Here is a 12,202-nt window from a genome sequence, read left to right on the forward strand (position 1 = left end):
GTATGATTTTAAAGATACTGTACAAAATGTACTTAATACATCATTATTTATACAACCATTTAAACAAATGGTGCTGGGCCACCAGTAGCATTATAGCTCATGCTTCACTGGTCTCACCACATAAATAATGAATGGAATTGACCAAGACACAGCGTCTTGACGGGGACACTGACATTTATTAATCTACTTTTCCTCTATTAACCTACTTTAGAGTGTCTGTGCCGTATCAGAGACGCTGAAGAGATCTCTGTCTGAGAGAAGGTATCAAGTTTCTCTTGATCGGAAACACACATACACACACACACACACACACACACACACACACACACACACACACACTCAGAGATGATATAAATCCTACAGTTACACACCCTCACACACATACTGCACATATTGATGATGAGGTAGCTCATTGTGAAGAAAGGAATCGGCAAATGTGATTCATATACTGTTAACTTAATACATATGTTTTATTACCATTGCAATTAGGATATGAGCAGACAGTGCAGCTCACAAACCATACTCTAGAAAAAGTGACTGGCCAAGGAAGGAATTACCCATCACAATTAAAAGGTACATGTTGGTGGCCCTTGAGCATGGAGGCCAAACCAAATTCCTACATATGTAGCCATGTAAAAAATCTAAAATAATTTTTTGCAGTAAACAAAACATTATCTGAAGTATTGAGTGTAAAGTCCCTCAGGGTCCTGTTGTCTTTTGAATGTATATGAATAATTTTAAGTGAGAATTATCTAGTGACATTTTTCCAGATGATTGTGCTTTACTAATGATTCATTAAGCTAAAACTTAAGTCTAACAGTCTCTCAGTAAGGCTCTTTAAAAAAATAAGCACTATATCATCAGTTCACCTTTGAAAGATCCTCTGTATTTGTAAAAGAAGTGCAGTGTAACTAAGTGACTTCACCGATATGTATCGGAGTCAATTCTTTCTAAGGTGAATCTAGGGATTATATTTTTAACCAGAAAAGCCTTTTTTTAGACAGGACAGCTGTACATGTTCCAGGTCACTTTGACTATGGCGCCAACTTTTAAAATAGTGAAACAAAATGGTGCCATTGTGTTTATGAAACATGGTTTCTCTGATAAAAGACAGTGATTCCACTTTAGATAGTATTATAAAATATATACTGTTTCATTTTAAGGGTCTGATGTGTGTAAAATGAATAAATGCAGATTCATCTACTCTGCTGCAGCACAGTGTAATTTATTTTCTACAAGTCTAAAGTGGATCAATTCTTCAGAATTGCCCTTTAAAAGGTGGTTTGTAAGCTTAGTGACTCTGCATATGTTTTTGGCTGGTGTCATGTTTTGTGTTGTTTGTTGGATGTTCGAGGAACACAATGGATATAATCCTTTAATGAGTTTTTATGATGATTGTAGCTATTGTGCAGAATTTTAGTATTTTTAATAATCAAATACAATTAGTCAGTAAACACTGTTGATCACTTACAGTTCCTGTGTATTTACAGCAGTTACGGCATCCATCCACTGCAGGCAACTGTAATTAGATTATAATAGTCATTATAGTCACTCATTCTTCCAGGTAGGCTCTGGATTTGAATGTAATCTGGGATTTGGAGGCTCAGTGCTGAGTGGTGCAGAAACCCAGGAACTAGCCTGCAGTTACCTTACATACAAAACCATTTGCTAGCCAGTGGCGCAGACAAGAGAGTTTCTATGTATGAGAAAGAGAGATTACTCGGGTAGTTGTGTAATCTTGTCCATAACAGTCTGGTAATTATAGGTGTGCCTGAGGGATTATTGTCTGAGAACTGGGAGACTATTTTGAGACATAGGCTGTGTTATTTTCAAGGATTGAGCTGGGTGTAATGGCAGAGGCATAACAGTTTGAAACCAGAAAGTATGCTGGTTAAAAATTCATGACTGCCCAGACACTGTGGAAGTGGTTTAAAGTACCTTTGAGCAAGACACTGTCCAGCCCACTTGTGTGAGTGAGCTGAAATCTTCAGTTTATAATTTTAAAATTGAGAGAATAAACTATAAAAAAAACCTGGTTAAAGTTAAATTAAATGAGAGTAACCTGATTAGATACCGGCCCCATGCTTTTAAATAAACACCCCACCTAAATTGTCCCACACACCAACACACACACCATACTCGCCCAGGTGTTCGCTCATGTGAGGTAAGCTCCTCTCATCACTCGCTCATTATTAATACAGGATTACATTTATTCTCAATCCCAAACTCACACACACAGTCCACGGGGCTCCTCACAGAAGTACACACCCTGTCTGCCAAGGACCGTCAAAGGTAGCAAGGCAGCCAGGTAGCTGTGTGCCACCAGCTGGAGTCCGAGGAGTTTTACCCTTTTTGAATGTCACAAGCTCATGGAGACCTGCTGTACGTTTGGCTGCTAACAGAGGCTCTACCAGACAACAGGTGGATTTCTGTCCAACAACAACACACTGCAGCTTCGTAAACCCAGTTCCATGACGGTAAGACAAGAATTTAACTTCCATGACAGCATTTAGGGCAAGAGAATAACAAGTGATAATATTCTTCCTAAGAAGACGTGGTTTGTATTCATCAGCTGTATTAGTTGTTTGCTATTCACATGGATGTGAGTCCTGTTTTACTTGAACAAGCTGTACTGATAAGATTTGTCTGGCGTGAAGGTTATACAGTGTTTCTGAGATTTCTGTGTGATTATAGAAGCTTACATTCCTAAACAACTACAGTAGCCATGATTAAGTCCCCACATCTGATAAAATTTGTATCCAAAACGTAAAAAAAATGATTCTACAGAGTGCTGAGGTTATATATAATGGTCTGCAAATGTTAATGACTGTTTCTATTCTTCTGTCCTTCTGTCCCAGATGTTTCCTTGGTCAGCTGTTTTCTCCCTTGAGCCCAAAGTGCCCGGCCAGCGCAGCTCTGAGGAGTTAGTAACCAATACTCTGATGTTAGAGCTGGGGGCCATGGTGAAGCGCACTGAACGCATCCGTTTGGAGCGGGCGACGGAGGGTCGACGCCGCCGTCGCAGCTCCTCCTCCACAGCTGACTACAGCTGGCTGGCGACCGCCCCGACCCCACAGCCCTACGAGCTGACACCCAACGACCTGCTGGAGCTGCAGGACCTCTGTGTCAAGGTCCCTCCTGCACAGTGTGGCCCTCTGATCGTCAGGTGAGACAGACAGGGAGACACAGAGAGAGTTGGACATAGAAGAAACAATAAAGGGTACTGTCACTGAAATTGAAATAGTGAGCCAGACTGAAACACAGAGATAAAGAGCTGCACAAAGAGCTTAAAATACAGGCTGGAAAATAGAATATGAAGAAGAAACAGATGAAGAGCTGCAAGGTTTCAATCTAATCCCAGTAACACCCTTAACTATATGTTGGCAAGTAGGCTGATACTCTCAGATCCAGACCCACTCTTCCTCTGAGAGATGACATGACCTGATATCCCAACCAGAGATATAAAACAGTGCTCAAACACCTTCTTTTTTTTGCCGCTTTTGCATCACAAAGGTTTAAAGATGAAAGGATTATTCTGTGAATAAATTAGTTCTCTTTAATTTTCTATGATTCAATAACATTGTACTGGTTTTATGTTATCCCTCTTTCAGCACCAGTGTCATCACAGTTCATTTCCTAACAGGGGCGTAGCGAGGGATTCTGCACCCCTTTAAAAAGACTGCACTGCCCACCTGGTGGCGGTGGCACCTCCATTACTAAGGCTACAACTGCCTTCTCCTTTGTTTCTGTTTTGTTTTGTCTTTAAGTACTCTGTAAATGCTTGTGTTATTTCATATCGCTCCCACTGCAGGTTCAGGAGGCTGGTGTCGCAGATGGAGCCTGAGGTTCACGAGGTCCCCCGGCTGTTTCGCTCAGTGCTCCGCGAGTGCATGGACGAGGTGAACGGAAATGATGACATGCAGACGCAAGACGGCGGCGTCTTTGAGAAGCAGCAGCGCAGCAAGAGCCTGTCTTTTGTTACCTTCCGCAGCAAGTTCCGCTCGGGTCAGCTCTTCAGGGGCAGCAACACCAGAGGCTCCAGGGGGAATCTGGAGCAGCAGGTGGATTGGTCCGACGAGGAGGAGGATGGAGAAAGGGAGGAGGAGGCCATCAAGGCCAGGGCGAGGAAGGGAAGGAGCAGGAGCATGCCAGAGATCAGCCCTGTGGAGCAGAGTGCCCAGGGGTGAGAGAGTCAGGGGAGAGACAATGCAGAGAGGATGGTGGGAGGGACAGGACCTATAGAGAAGTTGTGATAGGGTGAGAAAATGAGGAGTAAGAGAAGGAGGGAAAGTAGAGAGAGGGGTCAGCTGAATGTAAGTATGGGGAGGAGAGTTTATTCTCGTTTCAAATCATTTCAAAAGGAGAAGATAAGTCTACAGAGTGAGTTTAGAATGATTTCTTCACTTTCAGGAAACCTGTCTAATTACTGATGAACTGGAAGTCTCTAATTCATCCCAAAAGCATTGCTGTTTTGGTTGAAAGATTCTGAAACATGTATTTAGGATGTATGTGCTGACAGCAACAAGACTGAGAGTCTAAAGTCGTGCAAGCAGCTCTGTGAGGCTGTACAGTCATATTCTGTTTACCATGTTCACCGTCTTAGTTTAGCTTGTGCTAACATTTGCTAATTTGCACTAAACATAGAGTACAGTTGAGGCTGATGGGAATGTTATTAGTTATGCAGGTACGTAGTCATAAGCGAAAGAATTGGACAAAATAAATGTTTTATCCGATGACAGCGCAAAATGAGAAGATGGATGGAAGTGAATCAAAATTCATCCTGAGGGGAACATGAATACGTTCAATATGTATCAAGTCATCTCCCTCAAAACCACAAACGTCAACCTGCTGGTTGGTTAGAGGAAATGTCAGAGGATCATCACAGTCATGAGGATACATGGTCTGGGGACCATGAATGTCTGCAATCCATCTTTTATTTGTTGTGATATAGATTCAAATAGCCACACTACTAGCATGGTTAATAACTCAAATGTGCTGCATGGGGTTTAGTTGAGTAGAATCTTTTGCGTGGCTGACCTTCACATGCTTCAGGTATCCTTAAAAACAAAAAGCTGCTGATGAATAATATATGTTTTATGAATGTGAACATGTTACGCAACAGACAGGACAGCTGTTTTTTTTGCAGTAGATTGGGGGATATTCAGCAGTCACAGTTCTGCTCCAGATCACCTGCTCGGTCATTGAGTACTCTCATAGTGTATCCATCAAGCAGGAAATGACTAGAATCAGCTCTAATCTTTTTTTATTGTGAATATATGATATGTGTTTGGGGAAATAAATATACAGTGTTGTCATTATTTCTAAGCATTTAAAACATTTTCCCAACACAAAAGATGTTTTTTTGTTTACAGTTCTGTAGCATTTGAGACTAAATGCGACTCTTGGATTTTTGCCCAATTATATCAGTTATGTCTACATTTTTTAAGTCTAGAAGCCTTTCTACAAAAGGAACGGAAGATACAAGGACCTTTATCACCTTATTGTGGTTGAGAAGGTTAAATATTTATATGTAAATATGTGTGGGGCCTGTAAATAAATATAAGTACAATATGTCTTTCTGGTGTAAATATGTTGAATACGTCATACAAAGCCGCACCTGCTTAGCACACCTCTGTTAGCTAATCTTAGCCTCCCAGCATGGCTAATTATATCACTGCTGACTAATCCTCTTATCCCAAGAAAATCTCAGCCATGAATGCCAGCACCCCGTTATCATTTTATTAATATGCACTTTCTTATTAATACATCGTTATCACTATTTGCACTTTATACACTGAAGTCAAGGCATTTGGCTAAAAAAGAACAGACAGGGAGGAAAAAAAATAGGAAGAATGTTTTCTCTTTCTTTTTAAAAAGCTATGGTCATTGATAGTAACATCCGATACGTTTAGAAAGATTAAGAGGGGAAGCAACTACAACAGTGGCATCCAAACAGACACTTCCAGGGCATCTGGCTGATTGAGCTTCACAACCAGCCGAACCCCTTCATAAGCTCTGATGTCAAACCTGGATCCTTCGAGTACTTCACTCATATGCTGAAATCTTTCCGCAGCACTTAACGTGCAAGGTTTAAACTTTCTCAACCTGCCTGAAGGCCAACAACCAAAGCGTTTCATATAAAACAGTCGCTGAACGACAGCCGCTGAAGTCCCTTCAGCCGTCTGCAACTGTAACCTCTTGTGTCACAGTTCTATAAGAGTACCCATTTGGCAAATAAAGTTTGAAAACATAACAGAATTTAATAAAATATAATTAAGTGACGAATTGTTGATAAAGACGGGGCACAGCATGCTCTTCAATAACAGGTAAGTAAAGAAGCAAAATGATCTGAGGATGAACTCCAGTTCTGTGGTTTGGCTTTGAAATAATATGATCATTATGATAATTATGATAATCATCATAATCATAATAATAGATGAGATGGGGTAAACAAGAAAACCATAGTTAAGACAGTTTGCAGAATCAAACCATTAAATTATAGCCATTTTGCTTAAATGTTTATGAATAATTGGTCAAAGTACAACACTGAGCAACTTGTTGCGCTCTCTCTCTCTCTCTCTCTCTCTCTCTCTATACAAAGTGGGGATTTAAGATAATTTATTCTTTCATTTGGACAGAATTCGACATCTTCATTCTTCACTGAATTGTCGAATTAAGATCAAGAGTCCGTGGCTTGGGAATAACTGGAAAGTCTGTGTTAATCTGAGCGGCTCCTGGGTCTCCATCAAAGTGTCACTTTGAAAGTGAAGTCTGTCCTTCAAATACGTCGTCTGGACACGTCGTCCGAGTCCAGCTTTAGTTTCACTTCCCCTCATACGATGTGCTCCCCCCCCCCCCCCCCTCCTCTCAGCTGCTTCTCTTTTCTTCAAGCGAAGAAGACAACAAAGATGATGAAGAACACCACGAGGACGAGAAAGATCTTGATCATCAGCCAGCGGTTGGAGGAGACAGACTGGAAGTATTTGAGGATCTCTGTGTGGGCGGACTCCACGTTGAGCTGGGTGTCCTCCACGTTAGCGTCGATCCTGTGAGAGAAGGACGACGGGAGGTTCAACGGATGCTAATTATCTTAACAATCAGACCTTTTCTATCAGATCAGTCAGTTCTGGAGATAAATGACAAGTTATATATCCGACTCAGAGTTCCTTTATTATATATCTATATATATATCTATATATATATATATATATATATATATATATATATATATATCTATATCTATATCTATATCTATATCTATATCTATCTATCTATCTATATATATATATATATATATATATTCCTATGAGTCCATTTAATGAAAGATATCAATGTGAATTGATCACAAGCAACTGAATTCTGCATGAAATCATTTAAGATAGTCACCACCCAAATTCTAGCACCATTTCTTTACTCAGTTTCCAATTCCCTTTTGCTTGTTTATTAAAAGAGTAGTTTAACATTTTGGGATAATTGTTCGTTCGTTCGCTCGCTTGACCCCCCCCCCCCAATTCTTGCTCCGTCTAACCTCTGGATGGTCTCCTCTTGCTCCTTGACCATGTGTGCCAGCTGTTGGAATATAGAGCCCAGCTCCACAATGGTGCTCTCGATGTTCTGCATGGTGTCTGCACGGCTCTGGATGTACGAGTCCTGCAACGGCACAGCAAGCAAGATCTCAAAAAAGGGCCAAATTACAGCACATGAAACGCACACATTCCTCTGCATGTATACAGATATACAAATCTACACCAACAGTCTACCTGCTCATCAATAAGCTGGAGTTGCAAGGGATTGGTCTGAGAGTCCATGTCGATGGCTACGTCGCCCATACTCCTGGACTCATCCTGCATCAGGACCGAGCTCTCTGAAGGGAGACAACAAGCAAAACACACACACACACACATGTTGAACAAGATCAGACAAAGATCCTCTGTGGTAGAGGGGGGAAAACAGAAAGAACAGCGGGCACATTCAGTAGCTAGTTTATAGCCGCTGGGAGAGTCAAGCGTTCCCGGGAAATACCTTTTAAATTTGAGGTTGTATTGCCCTGGTAACCATTGCGCGGCTCACGAGCTGCATGCGGCTCCTGGGCCCCTTTTTTGCGGCTCCCTAAAATATTTTTTAATTTTTGCATTATAGATGACCAAATACAATAATAAATCATTCACAAGGACTTTGATCAGTTCCCAATTACAACAGCTGTTAGAAAAGTACACTGCCAGTCAAAATCTTTCTGTACATACAGTCGGGATGCATTTAAATTAACAGGTAAATAAGAACTTTTTAAATGAGCAAATTTGCTTCCATAAGTGTTCCAAAGATTTCTATTCAAGTACCTGTTTCTGGCAAGCACTTTAATCATCATAGTATAATATCTATATTATTAAAAGGTTACGGCTAGACTGTTGTCTGCTAATTACAGCGATAATAATCAAACTCATTTCCAATTAGTTGCTGGTTATTTCAAAATAAAATACATTTTAATTTTAATTTACACATCAATTTGTTACCTATAATTTATTGTGAGATATCAACAGTGAGCACAATGTTTGCGGTTTTACCAAAAACGCTGAAATAAAGCTCGTTCATAAACATTTCACTGGCAGTGTAAACGCCCCCAGAGGAAGCATCTGAGCTCCCTAAAGGACAACATTTGGCTGTTTGTTTAAAAAAAATGGTAAACTGAGCAGGAGCCCGACATGACGATTATTGCCTCCAAGCCAAAACAAATAGTCAATAAAAGGTGTGTTCACTCTATTACTCTTTTTGTTAGATGAAGAGATGACGAGCAGGTAATGTGTTAGGTGATAATTCATTTTTTTTAAATTGGGAAATGTAATAAAAAGAAAAAAGAAAAAAAGATGACCAGGATATCATTTGTGCTCCATGTTAAGGTTACACCAGTTAGTAAGAAACGCTTACCTTTCACCCTCGTCTGTGCTTTAAGAGAGTATTTTTGAATGAGATACTTCTGTGTTAAGTGTTTAATCAGCACAAAATGTGGCTGAGGCTAAACTTTACCCACAAACAATAATCAGTAAAGAGTGAACACGCCTCTTACGAAGCTGCAACATCATGCTGTGTTTACTTGCTGGTGCCGTTACTTTACTGCGAGACCCTAGTAACAATCCTAGTGAGTGACAACAAGTGTGACGCTAAGACGTGGACAGACTCACTGAAGTTGTTGGCCATCAGAGGAGAAGACGAGACCGGGGGCTGTGAGAACTGCTCTCTCCTGCTGCGCTGCTGCTTCAGGTTCTGCAGAAAAGGGGAGAAATGATGGAGGAGGTAAACACGACTGTGCCTCTTCCAAAACCTTTTAGTATCGTCTGCCTTGATAAACGATAGAAGCATCTCACCTCTGTTCTGACTTCTAGGACTGACTTGAAGTCATTGGACATTGAAGCCAGTTTGGACTGTAGACAACAAAAGACACAGCAGAGTTAAACAAAGTGCAGCGGAATTCATCTGTGAACAAGAATTCTAAAAACATTTTCTGAAGCCATTTTATATGAGATACAACACTATTTTATTTCTATAACATGTTTTTAAAAATGTGCACTTTCCTCTATTTAACTGAGTATGAACAAAAGCACATGATTAAAAGGTTCAAGAAAACAAAACTAAAATGTTGATAATCAAGAATATTTTTAATTAAAAATACATCGGCAGTAAAAGCAAAGTCACTCGGCACTTGGACTCAATGCACATACAATATAGTATGAATTGGACCTTATTGAAGTTACCTGTAATGACACCACTATGGTGGTAGAGTGAGTTTGGATGTGTCGGCCACCTGGAGCTGCACGGGACTTCACCAAGTCCTGCAGCTGTGCAATCTGTTTGTTTAGACTGTTGATGTCCTAAAAACACCAGAGATAAAAAAACAGGGTGTACAGTTTTACAAGATAACACAGGATTAAATGTTGCTGCACTATTTATAAATAATGTTCACGTTTCGACCACATTTCATGGGAATTTAACAATTCAACTCACTTGTTTAATGATGTACGTTAGCTCCTCGATCTCCACGGCCTTGTCGTCAAATAGAGATTTTCTTTTTGCCACTAAAACGTTATAAGAACAGCATTTAGAATCAGCACTTTTAACAATACGACACAAAAATAGATGATTTACGCTAAAATAACATTTAAAAGAACACTTACAAATAGTGAGCTTTTCCAGTTTGGCAAAAGTATTGCTCAAGTCTTTTCCAATTCTCCTACAAAGAAACAAAAACAAAAATGTAGCGTTCTTTATCATGCACATACTAAAAGGAGTACTGCAACATGTTATTTAATATGCATCTTTGCATTCCTACAGGAAAGAAGATAATATACATTTTGTCTCTGTGCTCTGTGTCTCCCTGCTCCACCAAACAAGCCCTGAACCAGCTTCTCCACTAAAAATGTATTTCAATCTTCATGCAATAAGGATGAGAAGGTAATAATATGTGAAAGCAAATAAGGCAACACCCAAAAAAAAAAAAAACACCATAAAATAACAAGTACATTTAGCAAATATGTATGAGCTGGTGATACACGCCAGTAGACAGACTATGAGGAACTTACTTGGCCATAACTGTGAAGTCACTGCGTTGCCTGAGTGCGCTGAGGGTTGGTTTATTGGGCTGGACGCCATTCTGCAACAGACATAGAGAGAGATGCAATAAAATAAGAGGCTGAGGAGTAACTGTGAAAATATGACTAACATTTATTTAAGAGCAATCAATTGATCAAGTGACAGGGAATTAACCAACATGTTTATGGTGTCGACTGGTAACTTCTGGTTAAAGTCCATCCGACACTGGATCATTGAGGTTAATACCAATGGTGACATTTAAGGATTTGAGACACACAAATTGGCCAATATCGCCATTTTGACAAATAACATAAACGAGCAAGTTTATTAATAAGAATCCCCTTGGATTGTCTTTTTCGACAAAGAACTGTGACCACAATATGCACTGAGTGGAACATTCAGTTCTGTCTGATAAAGAGACTGAGATTAGCCCAAACGCATCTTGGCATTTCTATACTGTTTTATATCAGCCAACACAGACATCAGTACCTCTGTGATAACTAATATCTGCCAATACATCGGCACAGCTGGTTGATTTCCTTTCATCTTTATTTTAGAGATTGGAAATCATATGTTGTCACCACTTCAGGATTTAAAGTAAAAACACGACTGAAAGAAGACAACAAGAACACCTACGTGTGCTTCACTTGAGCCAAAGAGACTATTGCAATATGGAACCAAAACTAGACAGAGAGAGACGTAAACAAGGAACCAAAAGCAAAAGTCGCCAAACACAAATTCATCTGAGCAACTAAAAACTACAGTCAGCGTGATTGTAATTTACATGTTGGGGCAAATTACTTATTTTACACGAAGTGATCCGAGTTTGTGCTGCGTTGAGTCAACGTACCGGTCTGCCCTGGAGAGATTTACAGGCTGACTGGAACTCGAGGGTCCGGTCACGGCACGTCATCTTGCCGTCGGTAAAGGGCCACCAGCCGGCTCTAGAGAGCAGAAACCACCCGGTACTACCGGGTCACCTTTTTCCTCTGGTCCGGTGTGATGAATAAATAGGAAGACCTCCCAAAAACTCACATCCAAGGTGGGGTTTCCATCATGGGCATAAGTACACACATGTCTGCAGCAACGGGGAAAAGACGTGTCAAGACAACTTGTTAGCTGACAGTTTGAATTGTAGCTGATAAATAACACAATTTGATGTTACGTTAGTTAGTCGGTACTGTTAGCTAACAGCAGGGTTTCTGACACCAACAACTAAGAGATCGACTAAATCACAATAAACAGACAGTATATAACTGTTACAACTCACAAATAAAGCCACAGGTGAGTTAAACACACATCATTAGGTAACAATGCTTATCTGGACCAGCTCTGTGTGGGTAAAGGCCGTCCATCACGACACACAGCTGATCACGGCCTAACCGGCTAACACACAAGCTAACTGTTAGCTTCAGAGAGCTAACCGGGCTTTCCGTACGGTGTCTCCTGCTCTACCGTTGTTAAATTCGATCTAAACTAACGACGTGAGGTTATATCTTATTTAAAAGACACCAAAACGATCAGTTTCTACTTACTTGAATCGATATTACATCATATTTCGGGAGCACCTCGACGTTTCTGGTTTGAACTAATCAACACCCTGGAGTTAAAGTTCCGATCC

At 40.3% G+C, this 12,202-nt stretch overlaps 2 protein-coding genes across 3 annotated transcripts; one reads left to right on the forward strand and one right to left on the reverse strand.

Moving 5' to 3' along the window:
- Positions 1-2,421: 2,421 nt before the first annotated feature.
- zgc:162144 (RD3 domain-containing protein) lies at positions 2,422-5,248 on the forward strand. Its single transcript, XM_068714967.1, has 3 exons — positions 2,422-2,477; positions 2,859-3,166; positions 3,812-5,248. Exons 1-3 carry the CDS (start codon positions 2,472-2,474, stop codon positions 4,185-4,187), a joined length of 690 nt encoding a protein of 229 aa, XP_068571068.1. The 5' UTR covers positions 2,422-2,471; the 3' UTR covers positions 4,188-5,248.
- Positions 5,249-5,725: 477 nt separating this feature from the next.
- Positions 5,726-12,202, reverse strand: stx5a (syntaxin 5A). Of its 2 annotated transcripts, XM_068714965.1 has the most exons (12): positions 12,117-12,202; positions 11,432-11,659; positions 10,572-10,642; positions 10,167-10,222; positions 9,997-10,067; positions 9,747-9,863; positions 9,360-9,416; positions 9,177-9,258; positions 8,023-8,109; positions 7,761-7,864; positions 7,529-7,650; positions 5,726-7,046 (listed from the first exon to the last, which is right to left on the reverse strand). In XM_068714965.1, the coding sequence occupies exons 2-12, from the start codon at positions 11,492-11,494 to the stop codon at positions 6,887-6,889; spliced, it is 990 nt and encodes a 329-aa protein (XP_068571066.1). In that variant the 5' UTR covers positions 11,495-11,659; positions 12,117-12,202; the 3' UTR covers positions 5,726-6,886. The 2 variants fall into 2 exon arrangements, with proteins under 2 accessions (XP_068571066.1, XP_068571067.1); XM_068714966.1 differs by lacking the exon at positions 8,023-8,109.

Source organism: Cebidichthys violaceus, unplaced genomic scaffold (genome assembly GCF_023349555.1).
Source record: "Cebidichthys violaceus isolate CVI_PGR_0920_01 unplaced genomic scaffold, fCebVio1.0.p SCAF_2, whole genome shotgun sequence".
NCBI lineage: Eukaryota > Metazoa > Chordata > Actinopteri > Perciformes > Stichaeidae > Cebidichthys > Cebidichthys violaceus.